This window comes from Globicephala melas, chromosome 6 (assembly GCF_963455315.2).
Source record: "Globicephala melas chromosome 6, mGloMel1.2, whole genome shotgun sequence".
Classification (NCBI taxonomy): domain Eukaryota; kingdom Metazoa; phylum Chordata; class Mammalia; order Artiodactyla; family Delphinidae; genus Globicephala; species Globicephala melas.
The window spans coordinates 17952763-17978927 of record NC_083319.1 but is presented as its reverse complement, the minus strand read 5'-3'; the positions used below and the strand labels follow the sequence as shown (position 1 = coordinate 17978927).

The 26165-nt window shown below is 44.1% G+C and overlaps 1 protein-coding gene across 5 annotated transcripts in view; it reads right to left on the bottom strand.

Annotated features, from left to right (window-relative positions):
- Positions 1 to 26165, bottom strand: part of ASTN2 (astrotactin 2) — a 907765-nt gene that overhangs the window by 160956 nt on the left and 720644 nt on the right. For all 5 annotated transcript variants that reach the window (XM_060300567.1, XM_060300563.1, XM_060300564.1 and 2 more), the window contains one exon: positions 24289 to 24554. In XM_060300567.1, coding sequence (XP_060156550.1) covers positions 24289 to 24554 — 266 coding nt within the window. The remainder of the gene's footprint in view (positions 1 to 24288; positions 24555 to 26165) is intronic.

The following is a 26165-nucleotide window of genomic DNA, read 5'->3' as shown; positions in this document are numbered from 1 at the left end:
CCTAGAGTGGCTATAGGAGATGCGAATCACTCATTGCCCTGGTAGTTACAGGAGTTGGAGACCAGGGGGCTGGAGCCCCCATTCGTCGGGAAAAAAATAAGTAATGCTGGTGTGTCCTGACAGTGAGGAGATTAACTGGTCATCTCGTTACAAATCAATGACTGCATACTTAAGCAGCATGTGTGAGAACATTTGGGAAGAGAAGTGGGTAATGTTAGTTGACCTAAGATTTCTTATTCCCAAACAGAGCAGGAAGGCAGGTGTGGTGACTTTAAAACATGACCCTCAATATCTCTGACATTTCCCTCACCGTGAGGCGGGATCCAGGTTCTCTCCCCTTGAGTCTGGGCTCTACAATTGCTTGATCAAAATAAGTACGGCTGCTTCAATTTCTGGGCTCAGGCCTTAAGAAACTGGCAGCTTCCACATCATGCCTCTTGGAATGCTCACTCTTAGAGCCCAACCACCATGCTGTGAGGAAGCCCAGACCACATGGAAAGGCCACATGTAGGTATTCCAGGCAACAGACCTAGCTGAGGACCCAGCCAACAGCCAAGGTCATCTGCCAGATGGGTGAGCCATAGACACCTGCTGACTGCAGTCACATGAGGGAACCAAGTCAGAAGTGCCCAGCTCAGCCCCGTCAACCCCCAGAACCATTAAAGACAATAATAAAATGATCATTGCTTTAAGCCACAAATTTTGGTGATTGCGTAGGAATGAATAACTGGAACCGCAGGTAATCCACTTCTGAATAATCCTGAAAGATTACTTAGAAGAGGTAGCAACTAGGGAGCAGCTGATCAAAGGGAAGTAGGCACCTTAAATTACATACTTATCCCAGGAGTTAGAGGGCTCTGAAGTGCATACACACATACTCATTGCCCCAGATCCCTGGCATTTCAGACCTGAAAGAGTCCTGAAAGGTGAAACTGGCCTTCACAACTTTGCACAGACTAAGGGGCCCAAAAGGAAAAGTGACCTGTCCAAGTTTATACCACAAGAATCTGTCAGAAAATAAACTAAGTTTTTCATATCAATTAACATTCACCATATAAGGCTGCTTACCTTTGGAACTGGCTTCAAGCCACTAATCTGTTATGCTTTTAGATAGGAAACAAACATAACAGCAACATTTACTGAGAGTGTCATAAGCATTTTAATACACATTATCTCATTCAACCCTGTCAATAGCCTTATGAAGCAGATTCTGCTGTTACCATCCCCATTTTACAGGTGAGGAAACTGAGGTCTGAAGGGTGAAACAACCTATTCAAAGTCACCCAGCTAAAAAGTGGTAGAACAAGGATTTGAACACAGGTCATGTGATCCTACCATCATGAACAATATTCTCACTAACTAGAGGATATTAGTAACAGCACTTAACATTTATTGAGTGCTTACTACAAGCCAAGCACTGTTTTAAACACTTTATATGTATTCCTTCTCACAACAACCCTAAGTACTTTAGACATGTTAACTCATCTAATTCTCCCAACAACCTGTGAGGTAGGCATGCTTATTATGTTCCATTTTACATTTATGCCCAAGATCCTAGGGCTGGTGAGTGGCACAGCCAGGATTTGAACCCAGGGAGTCTGGCTCTAGAGCCTGTGCTCTAAAATGCAAAGCCTCCAAACACACAATCCATTTTTAAAAAACTGTTATTTATGTTCCTGATTCCCCCCACCTTTAGCATATACTGAGATTTTTCACTGTACCTAAGGGAATGGGCCAATGAAAATGCTATAGGTAACTGCCATTTACATTCAAGTCAAACGTGAGCAATGTTATATAGTTCAATGTAACAGAAGCCTCAGGAGTGAATAAAGTCTCACAGGAAGAGGCTACAGAGCTCAGACACGAGAATCCCAGGGAACTCTAACATTTTCTGCCTAACTTGCTGTGTGACCTCAGTAAGTCATTTACCCTCTCTGGGCCTTATTATCACCTGTATTTTCTTCAACTTGGACATACATTCCACAGCATTGCTGGTTCTAATCATTTTCTGATTTGTGTTCTGGATTTTGCTTTTTCTCAAAGCTGTCCACAATTTTCCCACCCCCTTTAAAAGTTCTCATCCCAGATATACTGCCTGGGATTCTTAAACCATGCCAGTAGGCAAAACCATGGGGACAGTAAAAGGATCAGTGGTTGGCAGGGGTAGGGGGAAGGGAAGGATGAACAGGGGGAGTGCAGAGGATTTTAGGGCAGTTAACCTATTCTGTATGATACTATCACCGTGGATACACATCATTATACATTTGTCAAAACTCACAGAGTGCACACCAAGAGTGGACCTTCGTGTAAACTTTGGACTTTTGGTGATAATGATGTGTCAGTGTCAGTTCACTGACTGTAACAAATGCATTACTGTGGTGTGGGAGGACTCTCTGCAGGGGAAGGAGTGTATGGGGACTCTTTGCACTTTACACTGGGATTTTGCTGGGAACCTAAAACTTCTCTTAAAAATAAAGCCTATTTCTAAAACTCCTGCCGGAATACTCTATGACATAAATCACAGCAAGATCCTTTTTGACCCACCTCCTAGAGAAATGGAAATAAAAACAAATATAAACAAATGGGACCTAATGGAACTTAAAAGCTTTTGCACAGCAAAGGAAACCATAAACAAGACAAACAGAAAACCCTCAGAATGGGAGAAAATATTTGCAAATGAAGCAACTGACAAAGGATTAATCTCCAAAATTTACAAGCAGCTCATGGAGCTCAATATCAAAAAAACAAACAACCCAATCCAAAAATGGGCAGAAGACCTAAATAGACATTTCTCCAAAGAAGATATACAGATTGCCAACAAACACATGAAAGGATGCTCAACATCACTAATCATTAGAGAAATGCAAATCAAAACTACAATGAGGTATCACCTCACACCAGTCTGAATAGCCATCATCAAAAAATCTACAAACAATAAATGCTGGAGAGGGTGTGGAGAAAAGGGAACTCTCTTGCACTGTTGGTGGGAATGTAAATTGATAGAGCCACTGTGGAGAACAGTATGGAGGTTCCCTAAAAAACTAAAAATAGAACTACCATATGACCCTGCAATTCCACTACTGGGCATATACCCTGAGAAAACCATAATTCAAAAAGAGTCATGTACCACAATGTTCATTACAGCTCTATTTACAATAGCCAGGACATGGAAGCAACCTAAGTGTCCATTGAGAGATGAAAGGATAAAGAAGATGTGGCGCATATATACAATGGAATATTACTCAGCCATAAAAAGAAACAAAACTGAGTTATTTGTAATGAGGTGGACGGACAGAGAGTCTGTCATACAGAGTGAAGTAAGCCAGAAAGAGAAAAACAAATACCGTATACTAACACATTTATATGGAATCTAAAAAAAAAAAAAAAGTTCTGAAGAACCTAGGGGCATGACAAGAATAAAGATGCAGATGTAGAGAATGGACTTGAGGACATGGGGGGGAAGGGTAAACTGGGACGAAGTGAGAGAGTGGCATGCACATATATACACTACCAAATGTAAAACAGATAGCTAGTGAGAAGCAGCCACATAGCACAGGGAGATCAGCTCGGTGCATGGTGACCACCTAGAGGGGTGGGATAGGGAGGGTGGGAGGGAGGGAGACGCAAGAGGAAGGAGATATGGGGATATATGTATATGTATAGCTGATTCATTTTGTTATAAAGCAGAAACTAACACATCATTGTAAAGCAATTATACTCCAATAAAGATGTTAAAAAACAAAAAAAAACTGCCAGTTAACATCTTCTCTGTAGAAGAGGCCCCACAGATGATGAGCATGTCATTGATGGTTTTTGAGGAAAGGGGGGAGTGGGATGAAGAAGAGAGACACCCCTCTTACGCATTTCTTTACTCTAGGTCTGGTGCTGGGACATCTGTCTCTTAGCTCCTATAAGACTCCTAGCACTGTCTCTTAGCTCCTATAAGACTCCTAGCAACCTGTGGATACGGCAGCTCTTACTGTTCCCAGTAATCTGTACAGATGAGCCAATGTAGGATCAGAGAAGAGATACCAGCCCAGGTCCCGCAGATTGAATGCAGCAGAGCAGAGGGCCTCTAACTCTGAATCCCAAGCTTTGCCCCCTGACCTCCCTTACCCTACCCCTCAGTTTCAGCCTCTGAGTTAGATCCCCCCACTCACAAGGCCACACAGTAAAGGAATACTAATAGGCAAGGACCCATTTCCTTATGAGAAATTGTGCAGCTCAATCTATAGCTCTATGAATCACAGGAACGACACCTAATTTCCCCTGTCAGGATAAAGTTTGCTTTTCAAGCCATTCTCGCCTGAATGATGAGAGCCTGACAGAACAGCCTGTTAATCTGGGCGACAGGGGGAAGACGTTTAGGGGCAGCCAAACCCCTTCTTGCCACACTTACCTCTGCTAATGAAAAAAATATTAGAGAAATAAATATACAACCCACTGAGACGTTCCTACACAGGGCTCTGTCAGCTGTCTGTTTCCCAAGATGTACAGAGACAGGATGATATGGTTATATGATCTTCAGGCAAGGAGCTATTTTGCTTGTCAGTTCACTCCATATTTTAGCTCCCATCCATCTCACGTAGAGGATGAAGTGCTGGGTTTTAAAGCATTAAAAATAACAGGGAGCATTTTTGAGCAAACCTATATGCCACACACAGTGCTCCGTGTTTGCCATGAGGAGTTATTTCATTTGCACAGTAATGCCACGATTCAGTACCTCTATCACTCCCATTACACAGAAGATGAAACTGAGGCCTCAGGGAGTCTGGGTTCCTTGCCCATGTCACATAGCCAATATTTGGCAGAGCAAAATTCTAACTTAAATGTGTCAAATTCAAAAACCTGAATGTTTTACCACTGTGAGCTAATTTAATCCTCATAATAAGCCCATATATTAGGTTGCATTGTCTCCATGCAATCTTTGAAAAAGTTGAAACTTTAAAAAGATCTGGGGACTTCCCTGGTGGTCCAATGTTTAAGACTCCACGCTCCCAATGCAGGGGGCCTGGGTTCGATCCCTGGTCGGGGAACTAGATCCCGCATGCATGTCGCAACTAAAGATGCCCGCACACCGCAGTGAAGATCCCACAGGCCGAAACGAAGACCCAGTGCAGCCAAATTAATTAATTAATTGGGCTCGTGTGATCAGGTGACTTGCACAATGTCACCAACCTAGGGTGACTCAGATTCCAATACATCACCTCCTGCCACCATGGTTTTTTTGTTTTCTTTTGCGGTACGTGGGCCTCTCACTGTTGTGGCCTCTCCCATTTGCGGAGCACAGGCTCCGGACGCGCAGGCTCAGCGGCCAGGGATCATGGGCCCAGCCGCTCCGCGGCATGTGGGATCTTCCCGGACCGGGGCACGAACCCGTGTCCCCTGCATCAGCAGGCAGACTCCCAACCACTGCGCCACCAGGGAAGCCCCACCATGCTTTTTACACCCTATTTTCCAGCTATGCTTTCTCACCTCTCGCGTCTTACATGCTATTTTCTCTCCTTGGAACACTCTTCCCCCATCTAATAATTTCCCCCACTGACCAGTCCATCAGCTCTCAGCTTGGAGACCACCTCTTGCAGTCCCTGGTCCCTGGGATAGAACCCTTCCTTTGTAACACATCTCTTCCCACCTTCCCCTATTACAAAACTTATTTTCCTGTGTTGTATTTTATTGTCTGTGTCATTGCTTGTCTGTCTCTCCTAACAGACTGTACAAATTGAGGTTGGAGCCCTGTCTACTTTGTTTACCATTTAATCCCTAGTGCCTGACAGAGTAGGGGCCCAGTAATTGATTAATCAATTAGTCTGTCATAAGTTAATTAATGTTAAGAACCCTAATCCTGTCACATCTCTGTCCCTTTGCCTCCTGTTGGCCTTAGCTTGGAAGATTTCTCCTTTGCCTGGGGCCTCAGGATAATCCTGGGCTCTTAACCTCTGCCATGCTCCTACTAGATGCTCACTTTACTCCTGAGACCAGCCCAGGAGATCTAAGAGCCAAAGTTCTTGACCCAAAAACCTTCCACACCCTCCAGTAAAATATGGAAGGGCTTTTGAGCTTTTCGCACAAAGCATCCCAAAGATCAGAAGGAACAAGTGCAAAATTACTTTGAAGACTCTTTCTTAAATATTTATGCAAATTACACTCAATAGACTTTGATTGCTTTTAATATTAAAACAATGGAGTTTTCCCCAAAGTGTTTCTCATAGTATGATTCCTGGCCCTCTTGCCTCATTAATGGCCTGAAACACTTATTAGAAATTCAGATTCCCAGGCCAAACTCAACCCACTGAATCGGAATCTTGGGAGAGGTGCTACAGAACCCATGATTGAATACACTCCCAAGTAATTCTTAGGTATTATTAAGTTCAAGAATCTCTGATCACTTTACCCTGTGGCTTTAGATATATCCTGGCATATCATAGTGTATCCCCCTGAGTCAGGGTACTTCAGTTTGAGAATAAAAACTGACAGGATTTTTAATAGATATGCTTCAGGTTATCAGATGCAAGGGATGGTTTGGTGTGCATATCTGAACTAAACAGAAATAACCCTGTTGTTTTGGCCAAGAGTAGTGGGACCAAAACTGGCCCAAACTGGAACAATCACATATTTTCCCTGGGAATTTAGATTCAAATGTTCATTGCTCTCTCTCAGTGCTTGAACTGGTATGAGATGCAAGGCTAGGCTTGGCTAGGCTGGGCTTGTCATGGTGAGCCACATGGATGGAAACCAAAAAAGGTGGGAGGCGGGGGAGGAAGGAAAGGAGGAGAGAGAGGAGAGAGAGGAGAGGGAGGAGAGGGAGGAGAGGGAGGAGAGGGAGGAGAGGGAGGAGAGGGAGGAGAGGGAGGAGAGGGAGGGGAGGGAGGGGAGGGAGGGGAGGGAGGGGAGGGAGGAGAGGGAGGAGAGGGAGGAGAGGGAGGAGAGGGAGGAGAGGGAGGAGAGGGACGAGAGGGAGGAGAGGGAGGAGAGGGAGGAGAGGGAGGAGAGGGAGGAGAGAGAGGAGAGGGAGGAGAGAGAGGAGAGAGAGGAGAGAGAGGAGAGAGAGGAGAGAGAGGAGAGAGAGGAGAGAGAGGAGAGAGACAGACACCAATCAACTGCAGAGGGAAACAGAACGTCAGGCTCCAGGATTACTGCTGACAGTGGCTTCCTGGATGCTGGTAGCTCAGCTGTGCTCTCTGTCCTTGAGTTACATGAGAAATCACTGTATCATTATAATAATTTCTCCATTTTTTGCTTAGACTGTTTCAGTGGGTTTCTCTTTTTACCAATAAAAGAGCTATGACTGAGACAAGTATAAAGATTCTGTTTCCTAGCTTGGCACACAGGGCCCTTCACACAGTGATGCCACACAATCTCCTTAGCTCATCTCCCACAACTATAGTCTTCCTTGGTCCTACATAACATCTACATTAAACCACCTGCCATGGACCAGATAGGCAACACACTTTGATGCCACTGTGTCTTTGCACATGATTTCCCTCAGCCTATAATGCCTTGACTCCATTCTACCTTTGATCAAATCATACTCATTATTTAAGACCCACTACAACTGCAATCTTCTCTGGAAACTCTTTTCTGATTTCCCAACAGAACTGAAGGCCTCCACTGCACCTTGGACAACACATCAGTTAGTGAACCACAATATTTTATAGAACTATTTATTTGCATACCTGTCCTCTCCACTGAACTTTGAGTTCTTTGCCTTATTTTATCAGAAGCTCCAACACAAGGCCTGGCCCAAAGAAGGTACTCCATAAATGTCTGTTGTATGACTAAGTGTTGCACGAATGAATGGTAAATTCTGAGGACTAGAAGACTGAGAGCTCTTTGGATGTCTAATCTATGTTATCCTAGTAGACCTGCTCAGTCATCATGGCAACAGATTGTGCTTACATTGTTCCAGACTGTCTCCAGACCATTTGTCCTGCCTGTCACTGAGCTGATAGCAATTGTGAAAGTGATGAATGAGCAACAGGAAACATCAGTTATAACTCCAGAGAGAAGACACAGCCATATCAGTAGCCTCATACATCTAATCGTGAGTCATCTTCCCAAGGCATCTTGCCCTGTGACCTTGAACTGCCAAGGGCTTCTCAGTCCTGTACAAATCCAAGTTCTTCAGAGGATGGCTCCTCCTCTCAGCCTGTCTCCTACAAGGCATTGCTCCTGGCCCACTCAGTCCTGGAAGGGGAAACCTGGATGGAACTCACACACTTTTCCTAAGGGAAGCCTTTAGCCAAGGATCCCAGCCCCACCCAATAGATAAGACCTGTCTTCTAAGGCCTGCTGTCCTTTGACAGTAACTCCTCTCCCCTTGTGGTGAGAACATCTGGAGATGAGAGGCAGGTGGGAAGCTTTCAAGTGGAGGATCTGTCCAAGACTGTGGAGTTTATGTTGCTAAATGCTAGCTGAAGCTAGTGGTGAGTTCCTGAGTAAAGGGCTGCAAAATGTCCCTTCTGTGGCCACTGGTGACCTCATTTTTCCAGTACATCCATTTTCCCTTAGGAGGCATCTGAGGGAGGTGTTCTCTCCAGCTGGTGGGGCTTCCATGGTTGGGCCTGTGGGTAGGGGCAGGGAAAGAAAGGTCGGAGGAGAGGAGGGGACATGCTGTCTAGACCCATACTGAGTTTATCTTTGCCTTTGAGAAGGTGCTTTGGAAATCTGGCTAAAAAATTATGGAAAGGGAGATTCCTACCAGGTTCATTGTAGCCATATTTCCAAGCTGACAAGCTAGACTCTGAGAAGTCTTGATCCCTTAATCTAGCAAAGGACATTACAAATGCTGGAGGGATGGCAGAGCACGGAGGTTAAGAATACGATCCTTGGAACCAAACCCCTGGGTTCAAGTCTTAGTGTCATCACGGAGCAAACTTGATAGAAGTGACTTCAGTTCTCTATGCTTCATTCCCACATGTGTAAAATGGAGATGTATTAATACCTACCTCAATAAAGAATGGCAAAAGAATAATTTATAAAGTGCCTAGAATAATGCCAGAACCACATATATGTTCACACTTATACATATATTTGATAATTAAAGAGTACTGACAAAGCTTTTAAACTTGGATATTCTCTAAATGGAAGAAAGATAGTTATTATGAATTATTATTGTTTATTATGAATGTAGTAAAGTTATTTACAGGCAACAGTGATTCTAGGCACATCTATGCTCAAATTATTTTTCTTCTTTTTAACATTTTTACAATGGGGAAAAATATGTCATTAGAACCAACTATCAGAGACGGCAAGATTACCTTTACTTTGGGGAAGCATGCCTTTCCTCGTCTCTGTGAACTGACTACCCTTGAAGTTTTTTAATTGGCTGATGCCTGAAGGTAAGGCAATTACAATTATTGTACACCTACTCTGTGCTGGATGCTTTAATCAGAAACAATAGCAGAAGCAGAAGAGAGAAGGAGGAGAGAAAGAGGAGAAAGATGAAGAAGACAAAGGTAGAGGAAAGAAGCTGCAACTCATATTGATCGAGCTTCTAATCATTCTAGGCATTGATAAGTGCTCTGCATATATAATCTTACGCAACCTAACAACAACTCTGTGAGTTAAATACGGTGACCATCCTCACTGAGATTCTGAGTATTTAACTTATAGCTCCAGAATATCTGGTAAAGTGAGAATGTAAGCCTAGGTCTATCTGATTCTTATACTGCCCTTCTTTACATCTGTCATCTGATATAATACGCAGAAGCAACCTAGGCAGCGAGTCTTCTTATCATCCCCATCTGACAGATAAGAAAATGAAGTTTGGGTAGGCTAAGTCACCTGTTCACTACAGGTAAGCAGGTAACATCCAACAGGTAAGCAGATTTGGAATTCAAATCTAGATCTGACCGACTCCAAAACTTGGGCCCTTTCAATTACAGCTTACTAAAGCACCTAAAATTTCAAAATCTCACTAAGAAGTCTGTTTACTTTGAATGTAACTAATATAACTCTCTGAAAAGAAAAAAAATAGTAAATAAAGCTATCTATATATATATAAGTATAGAGCTATACCAATATGCCTACCTTAGACATATATCTAAATTCCCATTTTCTCCCGTTCCATTCAAAATGGGATCCGCATATTCAAGAAACAACTATGGGAGAAGCACCATGGAGGGATGGACAGAGTCTCACTAACGTATGATCCCCCACCCCCAAGCAGCTACCATGCTTCCACTTCCTGGCATTCCCTCAGAGTTTCTGAAGGGAAGCGATAATTTCTGGAAAGGATTCAGGTTGGGCAAACTAAAGGTGAAGGAGCCAAGCCCAAGCTCTTTTAAGAATGGATTGATGCGTCTAAAAAAGGCTTGAGAAGAGGGTGTTGGCTTGAGTAAACAGGTCCTTGTTGAGTTTTAAGACAAGAACTTCAAGCAGATGGTGTAACAAAAGTCAGCTTCTAAAAGGGCTGAGAAGTGACCAAAAGGTAAGAATGGAGCAAGATGTTTTATCATCAAGGAAAGGTGAGGAAAAAGATAGTGACAGGAGGTGACTCTAGATTCCAAGAAAAGCTACTTGATGATGGAATAGCTTGTCCATGTCCAAGAGTAGAGGAAGGACCAATGATGCGGCAGTCTCTATAGCTTACGTGTTGAGACCACAGGTTATGGGGCCACACAGACAAGGGTTTAAATTCTGGTTCCATAACTACTGGCTTGTGACACTGATACGAGATTTTCCCTCTGAGCTCCCGTTTCCTTTAGCGAGCCAAAAATCATATTTTGAATACTATGAGCATGACAGTAAAGATAGAAGCTATTGTGACCCAGGGCAGATCCCAAAGTCTGGAAGCAAGAAACTTGGATTCTACCCTTAATTCTGCAGGCAAGTAAAGCAGTCTCTGTGTATTCTAACCTCTTTCTTCATAAAGCGTACATCAAGAAGGACACAGGCGTACTGAGTACTTTCAGAGGCTAATACTCAGAATGGCTGGGATAAGACTGAGTCTGAGATAAGAAACAGACTCGTGATGAAAAACAATTACAGGAACCGGGCATGATTACCAGAAGAAAAGTCCAACGGAGACCAAAGATGTCATCAAACACCTGGAAGGCTGGCACTTAGAACTAGGAGAGCGGACAAACTTTCATCGAGCTGCTTCTATAAGCCAAACGTTACTGCTAAGCACCTTACGTGGATCATTTGTTAATCTGCAAAACAATTCTATAAGGTAGACGTTATTAATCCCATTTTACTCATGAGAAAAAAAAGAAGCTTAAAAACGTAAGTACTGTGCCCAAAGGCACAGAGACATTTTGTAGCAAAGCTGGTATTCGAATCCTCATCTCTCTGATTCCAAAACATATGTTCTGTCTGGTAAGTCAGTAGGTAAGTCCATCTCAGTACAGTGTTGATGGATGGAACTGGAAACAAAGACAGGGCATGTACAGGAAAATAATTTGACTCAATATAAAGAAAGATATTCTAGTAGTGAGAGAACAGGCTGCTTAGGGATCACTGAGCAAGCTGTTCTGGGAGTATCCAACACAGGCTCCTTCAGGGTATGGGTGCAAAGAATCGAGCAACAGACTAGGGCTGGACTAGATGCCTGGAGAACCTCTTCCATTCTGAGTCTGTCTTCTCTTTCTTTCTCACACACACAGTTTTGATCATAAAATATAATAATGAAACGTGGGAGAGATGAAGGAGGAGGGAAAGGGGAAGAACAGGGAGGAAGGAGAAGACAAGTAAGAGCTTGTCTATACTCAGCACTCGCTATGCACCAGGCACAAGGCTAAGCGTGATAGATGCCCATCTCATTTAATACAATAGCCTCAGAAATTAGGTATTATTATTATTATTATTAGCCCCACAACACATCTGAGGGAACTAAGGCTCAGAATCTCTTGCCAAAAGTCACACAGGAGAAAGGGAACAGCCAGGACTTGATGACAGATTTGACCGGCATCAAAGACAAAACTGTTCTTTTAGATCACTTTGGTCTACAAGTCTATCAATACTGGCTGTGGTGGACTGCCAAAAAATCAAGCCTGGTCGAGCCTCTAGACCTAACTACCAACTTACAGGAAGTACAGGGGTAGAGGAACATGCTAAATAATACCATGGGGCTGCAATGAGCAAAATCCCCTGGGAACTATACCCAGTTTTCTTGATAAAGTATCACAAGGAATAAAAAGAGTTGGAGGAAGAAACCTATAGATTAAAGGAGACTTAATTATCAGCCAATCATAATGTTTGAATCTTATTTAGATCCCAATCTGAACAAACTGGTACCAAAAATATAAGACAATCTAGTAAACATGAACAATGACTAGATATTTGATGGTGTAGAGGAATTGTTAGTTTGGAAGGCAAGGCAATGATATTGATATTTTTGGAGTCCTTATATTTTAGAAATACGAACTTTAACATTTACATATCAAATTATATAGTGTTTGAGGGGACAGAGCCGGGGATGCAGGCCTGCAGTAAGTTGATTATAATTGAAACTAGAAGATGATACGTACATGGAGGTTCATTATACTAGTCACTTTAGCTTTGTACATGCTATACTTTTCTAAACTAAATTGGTTTGGAGTTAGGTAGCAGAAAATCCAGGAATTTGACAATGCTCCCCCAAGTGGGAAAATTTGGAGATGAATCTAAAAAAGAAAAGAAACATGTAGTTTCAAGAAGCAGCTAATTACTTGAGGGTTTCTCCTCTTCTCGGGACTTAAATTTATGGTCTGGGACGCTTCTGCTCAGAAACTCAAGGAATGACATGACTCTGTTGACCAGAGAAGGCTCTGTACAGATTTACCAACTGTGTAATGGTACAAACTCATGCTGCTTTCAACCGCATCTGCCTGGTGAATTGGGAGGCACATCTGGAACGACTTTTTTTTTCTCCTAAGATTAGAGAGAAATAGGCAGAGAGAGTTGAATTGGTGGTGAATTCTCTCTACGCCCTTAGCATCACTGCTGACTGAAGTTGCCTAATGACCCAAGAAGAGCCCCCTGTGAACACGGATGAGCTCCAGCAGGGATGGGGCCTGCAGCTTGCTCTGTTCCTGGAAACCCAGCACTACCCTGGCTGCTTTGCACGACACTCACCCAGATAAATGATGGTTGTATGACGGATGAGTGCTTGTGGGACAGCTGGAAAAGGGATTCCAGCCCCAGCTCTGACATTTGGTAGCCCTGTGGGGCTTCAGAGGGTGGTACCCGCTCTTTGTGAGCCTCAGTTTCCTAATCTGTAAAGTGAAAATAAACACTGCTACCTTCATAGGACTACTGAAAGAATTAAGGGAGTTAGTGTATGTGAAAGCACCACGCAAGCGTGCGGATGCAAGGTGGTCATTCATTTTTCACACATTCATTTAGTTATTCTCATGAAAAATATATTTATTGAACTTCTACTATGAGTCAGACACTATAGTAGAAGCTATTGGTGCAATGCTGAACAAAAGTTTGTCCGGACCCTGGTCTTATGCAGTTTACCTCTTAATGTACAGGAAAATATTTTGACTCAATATCAGAATGGATATTCCAGAAGTGAGGGAAACAGGATGCTTAGGGGTCACTGAGCAAGCTGTTACTGGGAATGTTCAAACACAGGCTCTGTAACATTTGTGAGGTGTGGCAGAAAGGAATCAAGAAGTAGACCAGGGTTGGACTAGACGCCTTCATTCCTGAGTTTATCTGCTCTTCCCTCTGCATTGGCAATGTTGTCGTGATAAAACAAAATAATAAAATGTGGAGGAGGAGGAGATACAGACATTAATCAAACAATTAGAAAACATACATAAAAGTATAATGAGAGGGCTTCCCTGGTGGTGCAGTGGTTGAGAGTCCGCCTGCCGATGCAGGGGACATGGGTTCGTGCCCCGATCTGGGAAGATCCCACATGCCGCGGAGCGGCTGGGCCCGTGAGCCATGGCCGCTGAGCCTGCGCGTCTGGAGCCTGTGCTCCGCAACGGGAGAGGCCACAGCAGTGAGAGGCCCGCGTACCGCAAAAAAAAAAAAAAAAAAAAAAAAAGTATAATGAGAAATTATGATAACTGCTATGAAAGAGAGATAAAAAGCCTCAAGAAAGTAAACCAATAAACAAACAGGGGGATCTTATCCAATCTAGAAGCCTCAGCAATCTGGTGGATGAATAGCAGTCAAGTCAGTGGAAAGGAGGAAGGAGGGGGAGGGTAAAACAAGTTCCAAGTAGAGGGAACAGCATGTACCAAGGCTCTCTGGCATCACAAAGCACAGTTCCGGAAAGTTGAAGATCAGGAGTTGTAAGAAGTGAGAAGCGCAGCCCCTTGCAGGCCACGGTGAGCACCTGAGTCTGGATCCCAAGAGCAGCTGGAGGCCAGTTAAGGGTTTTCATTGGAAAAGTGATGTGAGCAAGTCTTAACTTTGAAAAGATCACTCTGGTTACCAGGAAGAAAATGAATTAGAGGTGAGGGTCACTGTTAGCCGGTTAGGAAGCTGCTGCAACAGTTCAGTCAAGACTTGGACCAAAGTGGGTAAAAGTGGGCATATCTGAGAAATTCCTAAGAAGACAATTCTACAAGGTTTGTTAATGAGCTATAGTTTGGGGGGGGTGGGGAGTGAGCGCAGGAGGAAGGACAAACAGGTATCAGGGATGTCTCGCTGGCTTCCAGACTACAAGAACTGAGATGGAAATCCAAAGGTGCCTATCAAAAGAAAGGCAAAGTCATTTATGGCAAATGTGGTGTCTGCATGGGTTACACATGAAGAGAAGCTACTGTATTTCCACTGGGTGGAGGGAGCCAGCCCTGGAATGAATGGGGGTGAATCAGTGTAGACAGCAGAGGTAGTCTATTCTTTCAAATCTTTTGGCCACGGAGTGAAAGAAATGAAGACACAGTGGCAGAAGAAGGTGATATTAGGCAACGGTAGTGTCCTCAGTAGACTTCCATTTTTTTACACTTTATTAAAAAGTTGAAGGGAAGTAGCTAAGAGAGAGACTACAGCAAAATGAGAAAAAGCAGAGTTGCTCAGATCACACCCTGGCTCCACCAGTTCTTATTTATAGGATCTTGGGACAAGTGATCTAACTTCTCTGTGCCTCAATTTTTCCCAAGGGGAAAAGAAAGATAATAATAGTGCCCATCGTGTTGGGGTTGATCAGAGAGTTCAGTGAACTAAGTACATAAAGTGTTTGAGCTGAGCTCCTGGCACAATTGAAGTGCTCAGTAAGTGGTTGTTCTTAAAAGTACCAGGAAAAGACATTCTGTGATTCTCTTTTTTATTACATTTGCTAACTGAATTCAATGTCCCATGGGGGAAAAAAAAAGCTCTACACTCTTGACACGCAAAATTGCTTGCATTTGCTAAGTCTGCTTGTCTTGCATATCTTACTGAATCTGGTAGTTTTCTGGTCTCATGAAATAGCTATGTTTTCCAGTTTTGCAAGCAGACAAGCCAAGCATTAAGTTCCTCTTTTGTAATTGACCATGAGCGTGTTGAGTAATATGTGGATTATATCCCCCTCTTTTCTTTGATCTTCCCTCTTGCCAAGAACTGCCTGACAGCCTGGTTCCTGGCCAGTTCACCTCCTTCTCATAATGCACCGATGGAGAGGAAGTGGCCCACAATAGCAGAGATTTACTCCAGATTATAAGTACTTGACTTTCTTAATCCCTAAGCAAGGAATTCCCTGAAGGAATATCAGAATGAGAAAGACATATGAACAATGGTTTTGAGTAGTGGTTCTCAAGCTCAGTGTGCATCAGAATCACCTGGGAAGCCTGTGAAAATAACAATTCTCAGCCTCACTCCTCTAGAGAAACAGAATCAGTAGGAGGAAGCCAGGAATCTGCATTTTTTAAATAACACTTCCCCCATTCTCAACCTAAGTGATCCTGATTGACTTTGTGACGTTCTGAGATCCAAGTCTCCACACTCCACTCCACACTCCTGACCTCTTATTCTGCTTTACTTCCCCTCCCCTTTGCCTTTCAATATACTATACTTTTCACTATTTTTATTGTTTACTTTCTATCTCCCACATACACTCCAGTAGAAATTAAGTCTCCAGACGGTTGAAATATATCCCTGTTTTGCTCCCTGATGTATTCCGAAAGCCCAGAACAGTGCCTAGCCCATGGGAGACCCTTAATAAATATTTGTTAAAATTATTTGAATTGAGTCCCCACCCTCCCAGACATCCCATATATGGACTTCTGCAGTGGACACCCCAACTCACTAGTCCTCTTCTCTTAGTGTTCTACAACGTTTGGGTCAAAAACATTTAGAAAATTTGCTGATGCCATGTATCTTTTCCCCCCAGAAGAAAAATGCAATAATATATAATTCTGCATAAACTTTCTGGCGATGGAGATCCAACAACCCTTCAAAATCAATGATCTGCGGACCTGAAATTAATAGCCCTTGACATAAAACCAGCCCTGGTCCTTACAATTCACCCTTCCACAGTTGATGATGTAGTTATTACCCAAAAATGCACGTCTGGTCATGGCTTTCCCTTGACCCCCAATCTTCAAGAGTTCCCTATAGTTCACATGGTACTCCAATCCCTCAGCACAACGTTCAAAGTTTCGGTGACCCAGTTTTCTGCACATCACTTCTCGTTTTATATCTCCCAAATTTTTCACACCTGTAGTAAGAATGATTGACTAAACATACATTTTGGACACAGACTTCCTGGGTCAGAGTCACTAGCTGTGTGATGTTAGATGAATTATTTACCTAAGTCCTCAGATTTTTTTATTTTTAATTTGTGAAATGGACATCATAATGCAAATGTGCCAGGGGATAGAGTGAGAGAACACATACGAATACACACAAGGCACTTAAAAAATGCCAGGCATACAGTTGGCACTCAATGCTAGTTGGGTTTTTTTCTTCTATTCTAAATGTTTGTCACACAGCATTTGACATAACTTTCTTTCCTCTTCTTTTCCAATATACCTTAGTCTAGACCAAGGTTTGTCAAATTTTTTTCAGAGGACTACAGTAAATATTTTTGGCTTTGCCAAAATACTGTCTTCTGGGGCAACTGCTCAACTGAGCCGTCATGGCAGGAAAGCAGACATAGAGATGTGTAGACAGATGAGTGTGGCGGTGTGTCACAAACTTTATAAAAACAGATGGCAGGCTGGATGTCACCTGTGGGCCAGAGTTTTCCAACTCAGGCCTAGGTTAGCTTCAGAACCTCACAGACTTGGGTTCAAGCTTCTCTGAACCTGTCTCCTCATCTATTAAATAGGGATGATAATAATATTCCCCTCAGAAGTTCTTGGATGATTGAATGAGATAAAGCACAGAAAGCCCATGGCAGTTTTTGGCATATAATGTACATCTGGTACCTAGGATTATCTTTATCATCAACAGAGTAGTCTCAAGCTATATCCACCATCTGTACACACCCACCTTCCCTGCTGCAAGAACCTTTTCCAGATTTACCTCCCCCCAACCAGAGTTTCTTTCTCCCTCTTTTCTAACACTGTTGGAATGTCTATTGTATTGTTTGAAAATAAGTCATGAATTAATGTAGCATGTGTAAGCAATTAGTTACTTATGTGGCTCTTCTGCCTCATCCCCTAGACTATGAGGTCCTTGAAGGTACAATCTGTGTCGTGTCTCCCTCTGCATTATCTCTCCTCACACAGTATCTATACACACCCAATGAGAGGTTGTGGTGGTGATGCTGCTGCAGCAGTGGTGATGGTGGTTATGATAAGGGTAGTGGTCACAGTGGTGGGCACAGCTGTGGTGGCAATAATGGGGTGGGGGGATCATCTTGGCTGTTAATTTCTTTTCAAAGAGCAGTCATTTGGAATTCTCTTCTCAGTTTGAGCCAAGAAGTGTAAATTGAGCAAACAAATCTTTCTGGCAGAGGGAAAGGATCTGCTAGAATATTCGAAAACCACAACAAGACCAAAATTACACATGGTTCTTCCTAGGGCAGCATGGAAAGAAAAAAAAAAATATATCACATTATTGGAATTCAGGGGACTCGAGCAGTAGAAAAAAAAAAAAAAAGCATCCAGATCTACAGAGTATTTTATAGTCTTCAAAACACCAGCAAACAGTCTCTTAATTTTTCTACATGAGAGCCCTATGGGGAAAGTCACCACCATTTCGCAGATGAGGATACTGAGTCTGAGGGAGACAAAAGACATCGCCAAGGTCAGAAGCCATGGCTGACTACTTCAAATTCAGACTTGGCTGTGTGCCCTAGAGCAAGTCATTCCTGTCTCCAGGTCTCAGTTTTACTATTTGTAAAATACAGAGGGTACGATTTTAATACCCATCTCTACTCATAAATGCTGTGTCATTGGAATGGAGTACAAGATATGTGAATCTTTCTCTTTCCAATATTAACTTAAGGAGTAAAATTGGTAATATCTTTGGATGGAAAATAAATTGCAGGTCACAAGGTGCCTCATCCAACATCAAAATATTTCCCTTATTTTCAGGGCAGAACCTAGATCTGATCCTAGATCTGTCAAAAGGGACTGTGGGATAAAGTTAGCTCATACTTTTCATCATACAGATAAGGAAACAGACCAAGACAGTAGAAGTATCCATGCCCAATGCCATATAACAATCAAGGACAGAACCTGGTACAGATTCCATGTGTCCCAGTTCTTCCAAAGAAAACTCCCAACCCCCAAATGGATGGGGTAGGTACTGTAATGTCTACTTTATAAATGAGTAAAATGAAAGGTCACCCAGACGATCAACAGGAGAGATGGGACTCAAATCCAGCTCAGTCTGGCTCTTCACCATGACACAATTTTTTCTCCTGCATTTGGAGCCTCTCCTTATTCACCCAAAGGCTAAGTTAATAGCCACACACAGTCTTGGTCATTTAAGCACTAGTTGTGCTTAGCTAAGCTCTGTGGCTTTGGGCTGTGTAAGGGTCATTTAACAGCTGGAGGGAGAAGATTGATGCATTAATCAAATTCTCCATCATTAAGACTATTTTCCTGCTTTGCTTATTCAGAACCACAGCACAAAGTGTAATGAAAGGCTCCTTTCCAGCTGAGGCAGAAGGCATCATCCTTTCCCATGCATTCAAGGAGATGGAACCAAGGATATCCCAATCACCAAAGGAGCTAGTGTCCAATGGTCCCCAAGGCTATGAAGAGCACACGCTGGCCCTTGCCCAGAATCAGAGGCCTGAACAGCCCCACAAACCTCAGGCAAGTCACAGCCCCTCTCTGATACTCCCTGACCATGCCATATAACGGGACTCAGCAGTTGACTTAGCATCTCAAATAACTCAAGGAGACAGGTGTTCTCACATAGAAGAATGGTTCCATTCTGCGTTGGAAGGTCTACAGAAGGAAATCCTTTTACTCATGTGTAATTCCACCTATGGTATCCTTTCCTATAAAGTACAAGTTCCAGTAATATTTATAAAGTGAGAAAAATGCTCCTGAAATCCTTCCATTTGTGATCTGCCCTTTTAGGTTAATCTCTTGCATACAAAATGCAGACCCTACTCTGAACGTCATGTCCCTAGCACTTTGGGCATCTGCAAAGTTATCGAGTGCTACCTAGAAGAGGAGATACCAAAGGAAGCACAGAAAATAGAAGGAATCAGTTTATCTTTTTTTTTTTTTTTCTTTGCGGTATGCGGGCCTCCCACTGTTGTGGCCTCTCCCGTTGCGGAGCACAGGCTCCGGACGCACAGGCTCAGCGGCCATGGCTCACGGGCCCAGCCGCTCCGCGGCGTGTGGGATCTTCCCAGACCGGGGCACGAACCCGTGTCCCCTGCATCGGCAGGCGGACTCTCAACCCCTGTGCCACCAGGGAAGCCCAGGAATCAGTTTAGACAAACGTTATTTTTATCATTATCATAGGAAACATAAGCCCATTACATGCTACATGCCAGGTACTATACATTCATTATCATCTGATCCCCATGAAGTAGGGATCACAAGAGTCCATTTTATAGACATAAAAACTGAGCTTTGGAGAGGTCATTCAGCAACACACCACAGGAGTAGGGGATTGAGGCAGGGTCCCAACTCAACCTGAGTGGAGCACAGATCTTGCACTATCTGATTCCACTTTGACAAAGTCTCTTGTAGGAAACTCAGAAAGAAACTCACCCAACCTCTCTGCTTTTTCAGGTAGGAAAAGAGAGGGCCAGGGAGGAAAAAGGACTTGCCCCAGCCTCGCTATGACTCAGTGTCAGAGTCCAGGCCAAGGCCCTTTTATGTTTGACCCATGTGGCCCCTGCCTCTGACTGCAAAGAAATGCAGAGAGATGGAGAAGTCTTGGGAGAAGTGATGGGGGTTTGGGGAAGAGGCAGAGGAAAAATGATGGCCAAGATGAAAGTGGCTGCTTTCTCATCACACCAGCCTCTCTCAGGGGCCACGATCCCCTCCTCCAGGATCGTTTCCAGACCTGCACTGGGCCTGTCTTACCCACTCCTACCACAGCCTGGCTCCTTTGAAAAGGCCTAATGCACAGCAGCCCCTAGGCTGCTGTGAAACTCTAAACAGGACTGTCTTGGGGGTTGGGGAGGGAGAGAAGAAACTAGTCAAGCAGCTCTAAGGTTCCTTTGCAGGTATAACTTAGAGGAGAGGAGCTTGGAGCTGAGAAGACAGCGTCTACCTGTCTGCTCTAATGCCTCTATGCTCCCCGCTATCAGGGGCCAAACTCCTCACCACCAGAGCCTTCAGAGCTCTGCCTAGCCTGGCCACCGCCTCTCCTCGGCATTGCCCATGGAGCTCCCATCCCGGCCTCAGGGAAATGGGCCACGTTTGCACATCCTTCAGGGCTCTGCAGGAGCTAGGCCTTTGACCCGGAATGCTCTCAGGTTCCTCCTCTCCCCCAAATCCAGTCCTCTACTTTCACTTTAGGCACCCGACCCCCAAGAACTAATTCCAATTTCATTTCCCTAAAGAAGCCTTCCTTCATCCCACAAAGCCCTCGGTCACCCGATTTTAACCCAAAGGCCTGGACTTCTCTTGGTACTCAGCACAGTTTGTTCTCACTTATTTGGTGGGAGTGTTTCAATAATATCTGTCTTCCCCACAAGTCTGTAAACTCCATGAAGATAAAGACCAAGCCCATTTGTGTCCATCTGTCCCACTCTTCACTTCTTGGGGCATGACACCATACATGGCAAATAGTAGGTGCTCAGAAATACTGAATTAACGAAGGAAGGACTCGTGCTTCAAAAGCAGCAGATGCCACATAAGGAGAACAGTGACATCTAGTGACTGCTTTCACACTCCCGGGCTTCTGTTTCAGAGAGAACGTGAATCAGCCTCAGGAAGACCCATTTCCAGAACTGATGATGCTGAGGGAAGCTGGCATAGCATCTGGACATGGGGAACCAGATTCCTAAGCAAAGAGGAAAGGAACCAGCGCTTGTCTTGCTACCACACGTGCCAAGAACACATCATAAAAGTCCTGTGACTTGGGGCTTCCCAGTGGTTAAGAATCCGCCTGCCAGTACAGGGAACACGGGTTCAAGCTCTGGTTCAGAAAGATCCCACATGCCACAGAGCAACTAAGCCCGTGCACCACAACTACTGAGCCTGTGCTCTAGAGCCCGCAAGCCACAACTACTGAAGCCCATGTGCCTAGAGCCCGTGCTCCACAACAAGAGAAGCAACTGCAATGAGAAGCCCGCACGGTGCAACAGAGAGTAGCCTCCACTGGCTGCAACTAGAGAAAGCCCACGCACAGCAACAAAGACCAAACACAGCCAAAAATAAAAAATAAAAATAAATTACACACACACACAAAAAGTCCTGTGACTTAGCTAGTATCGAACCACCTCAAAGATGAGGAGAGCGTGGCCCAGAAAGAGCCCTAAATAGGGATATTCATAGCCTCTCTCACCAAACCCTGGAGAGCTACCGACGTGCTGCTTTTTTTGTCTGCACTGACACAACACTGGTCAGGCGACCCTTGGTATTTACTGGAAGCTTCAACAGCCTCCTCAGGGGTCTCCCTGCTGCCACTCTTATGTTTCCACAGTTGACTCTCACCCTGAAACCAGAGGTCTGGAGATGTACACACGTTTGGCTCTCTTGGCTTTTCTGTTGTTGGTCTGGGGACCTCTGATGCACAGAGTTAGACGATTTGAGATGCACGGCTCGTGACTCAAGCTCATTGCTGCACCACGCGTGGTTAGGCTTTATGTGTTCATCCAGTTAGTGTTAGCTGGTTAGCTACTTGTAGCACTTTCATAAAGCCCCACAAATCCAGCCCCCAAACATCAGCTAGAAACTTGACTACCATCATGTAACAAATGCTCCATCGCGGCATTACCTGCCTCGCTTGACTCAAGATTACCACGATCCTATGTTCATAATTTCCTTGATTCCTTTTTTAAACTATCTATTGCATCTGTATTTATTTTTAAAAGGCGTGTGTGTGTGTGTGTGTGTGTGTGTGTGTGGTTTTCTTTTTGTTTTGTTTTGTTTTTGCGGTACGCGGGCCTCTCACTGTTGTGGCCTCTCCCGTTGCGGAGCACAGGCTCCGGACGCGCAGGCTCAGTGGCCATGGCTCACGGGCCCAGCCGTCCGCGGCATGTGGGATCTTCCCGGACCGGGGCACAAACCCGCGTCTTCCGCATCGGCAGGCGGACTCTCAACCACTGCGCCACCAGGGAAGCCCTGTGTGTCTGTTTTAACTTAAAATAGAGGGAAGGGTATCATGCTATATAAACCGTATCTTTGGGATTTCTTGTCTTCATTTAACATTATGTTCATCCGTCTCATATTAAGTGTCACTACAGTTCATTCATCTTGGCTGTAGTACAGTGTTCCACTGTATGCATATTCGACACCTTATTCAACTGCTCTCCCATCGATGGTCATTTGGGTTGTTTCCAGAGGGCTCTTTCTGCCACACAAATCTAACCCTATCAGCTTCCTGCTAACCATGTATCTTCAGCATGTCACTGCCCTCCAGATTGTGTCCAAACTCCAGGACCTAGCTTATAGTATCCTAAATAATCAGGTGCTTTCTGTTCCCTCTGGCCTCATATCTGCTCTCCCTCCATCTCTTGGTCTCAGTCATGGGAAATTTCTATAGGTCTTTGTAGAGACCATGTACTTTTCTGCCTCAGGTCTTCTACCTGAAGATACTCTCCTCACTTCCTTATTCTCAACCCTGATCTGTCCTCTATGAAACCCTCCCTGACCACTCACCATGCACTGGTGCTTACTCAGCCCAGGAGGATGCTTTGGGAGGGGCACGTAATCCATAGCATCCTATTGGATTGGTCAGTGGTCTACCAGATGGCCTTCTCTGGAGGCCCAGGGCTGTCCAGAAGGTGTTGCAGAGGGAAGAGTGGGGACCAAGGGGAGATGCTTTATCTACCTTCTTCCTTACTGAAGCAGTGGCATCACTATTCCTGGTTTTATGGACTGGGGTTCCTGAACACCACATTTGGAAAAAAATGTTCCATGAACACAAGTGTGCAAACCAGTGAACTAAACCATTCATACAGTCCTCTCAAGCCCTGACATGCTATAATTGAAAGTCACAGAGATAGAAAGAGGAAAAAGAGGAGATATAATTTCATGATTAAGCATGTAGGCTCTGGAGCCGACCAACATGGAGCAAATCATTCAACATCCTACATTTCCTCACTTGTAAAGTGGGCATGAGAAAAGGATGAACCATACGGAATTGCCATCTTTATAAATAAAAAATGGTCAAATGTCAGAAATTCCATATGAATCAACTCAATATTTATAAGTAAATCATAGATCTGGAGGGTAAATTAAATGAGATAACCCAAGTATAGTACAGAGGCAGAGGCTGCTAGGTTTTCACCAAACCCATACCTTCTTCTCCTAGGCAAACAGATAGAATACATTTCCCTGTCTTCATTTGCAGACAGGTGTGCCCAGTGGCTGAATTCTAGCTTAGCAGAATAGGAGATGAAATGATAATTTGCCATTTTCAGGCGTGGCCCATTTCAACTTCTCATGTGCAATCTTCCATGTTCTTTCTTCTTCCACAGCAGCCGTGGAAGCATCAGATTAATGGAGCACAAGATGGAACAGGCTGGGACCCTGAACTACTTCTCAGAGTAAAGCCACCCATCAATCAAACACTTCTATTTAGGACTCTGCACAACAAGAAATAACCTTAATTGTACTAAGCCATTGAGATTGGAGAATTTGCCAGTTACAGCAGCTAGTGTTACCAAGTTATATACATGCTTACAACATGGTAAGGGATCAATAAATGCTAGCCCTCACCATGCTGTTGATGACGATGATGACAATCCCAGTGGACAAAGGGCCCACAAGGGCAGGAGGTAGGAGGGTTGGTTCTTAGATTTGACTCAGTGGCTGTCTCAGGGGACCTCACCTCTTTGGTGCCATTGTCCTGAATGAGAGTGTAAAGTGGTACCACACGGTTGATTTCCAGGAGCACCGGTGTGGGGCTCAGCTGCTCCTTGCCCGGTCGGCGGCAAAGGTGGCAGGTAGATGGACAGCGGCCTTTCTCCTCACAGCGGATCTCCACACCTGAGATGAGCTGGTCATCAGACAGCATCTGGGCCGTCAGCAGGCCTGAGAGGTAGGTGATGAAGGGCATGGACTTGAGCTCCTTCTTGCTGCCCAACTCCGTGGTCTCTGGAGGAAGAGATGTAAGTTCAGTATTGTTCAGTACTGTTCAAAAGGTCGGACTCTTGAACCCATTACGATGTGCTAAGGAGGCAGTTGTCCACTGGAAAGGGAAAAAAGATGATAGAGTGGTTCCTTCGTGATGCTTTGGAAAGAGCACTGACCTGAGGGCTCAGAGACCAGAATGGTGTCTTGTTATACCATTTATATTAAATAACTCTTTGCTTTCTCTGGGCCTCACTTTCTTTATATTTAAAGTCAGTAGGTTGGACTAGAGGATTCTGCAAGGACCTTTGTAAGATGTAAATACTCAAGCATATTTTTCCCAATAAGAAATTCTTTTGTTTACTGTTACTTTTTATAAATTCTACCTTTTTTTCAAAAACTTGTTCCAGTCCTATATTTTTCATGCAGTTCCATGTAATGGGTGAGAAACAAGCTTTGGAGTCAAGTCAATTTCAGTTTAAATCTCATTTCTGCTGGATAATAGCTCTGCTGCCTTGGGAAAGTCTTTGAATGTCCAGGAGCTTATAGTGATTACTTGTATAATGTGTGGTTAACAATAACAACTGAAACAGTTATGACTGGTAAATGAGATAGAAGGAGATGGACCTGTCTGGAGAAGGCATTATTTCCCCTTTCTTTCCGTGCTCATCTGTCCCCTTATTCAAATTTCTTTTCCTCAGTGTGCTGTCATGTGCATGAAGGACGCACGCCCCATTCTGTGCTGTTCTTCTTTATCCCTACAAGTGCCATTTCACACCTCTGTGCCTTTGCTCTCCCTGCCCTACGTTTCCCCTCTGCCTCCCCAAATCTTTACCACCCATCGGCGCTCCATTCCAATGTGACGCTCTTCAGGAAGTCTTTCCTCCTTTCCCCAGCCCTTCTTCTCTGATAAGTATTTCTGCATGTAAGACCCTATCTTGTTAAGCTTATTTTCTCACCTCATTTTCTGTTGACCTCTCCAACCATAAAATCAGTTCAGGGAGACCAGGGGCAATGTCTCCCACTCCTGTCCCCTCAACATTCAGTGCCTAGAACGGTGCTAGGGATATACTTGAGACTTTATCAAGAGAGAGATTATATAGCTGTGAATGGTTAGAACAACATTTATGATCTAGTCTAGAGGCTCCAAAATTCATCTGAGGAATTCTAGGGATCCCAACAGCCATCTCAGCAGCTGCTTGAAGAAGGCAAGAGGGAGACTGAGAAGGCAGGTCTCTAAACCTGCATCTCAGCTTCAGATAGAGTTGTTCCACTTGTATCTCTTATAGACTGGCCTTCGATGTAAGATTTCATAAGAAGAAAGGGCTCAAAGCTTGAAAAAGTGGTTTGTACAACTCAGAGGGTTCCATTTACATCACGGATGATGTAAATGGTGTCCTCAAAGTTGTGCAATGTACAGTCTGAGTGGCAAAACAAGGTGGTCCTGTACTAAGGGACAAAACTTGGTCCAGATGGCATTTCCTTCCAAGCCTGGTGAAATCAGGGCAAGCTCCTGCCTCAGTGGAAAACAGGGGCCCTGGGCACCGAGGCCTGGGAGAAAGAAGGTTGTCTCCTGCTTTTGCTCTCTGCTTGCAGTGACATGCAGCTGATCTGGAAATAGGCTTGCCAATTAGA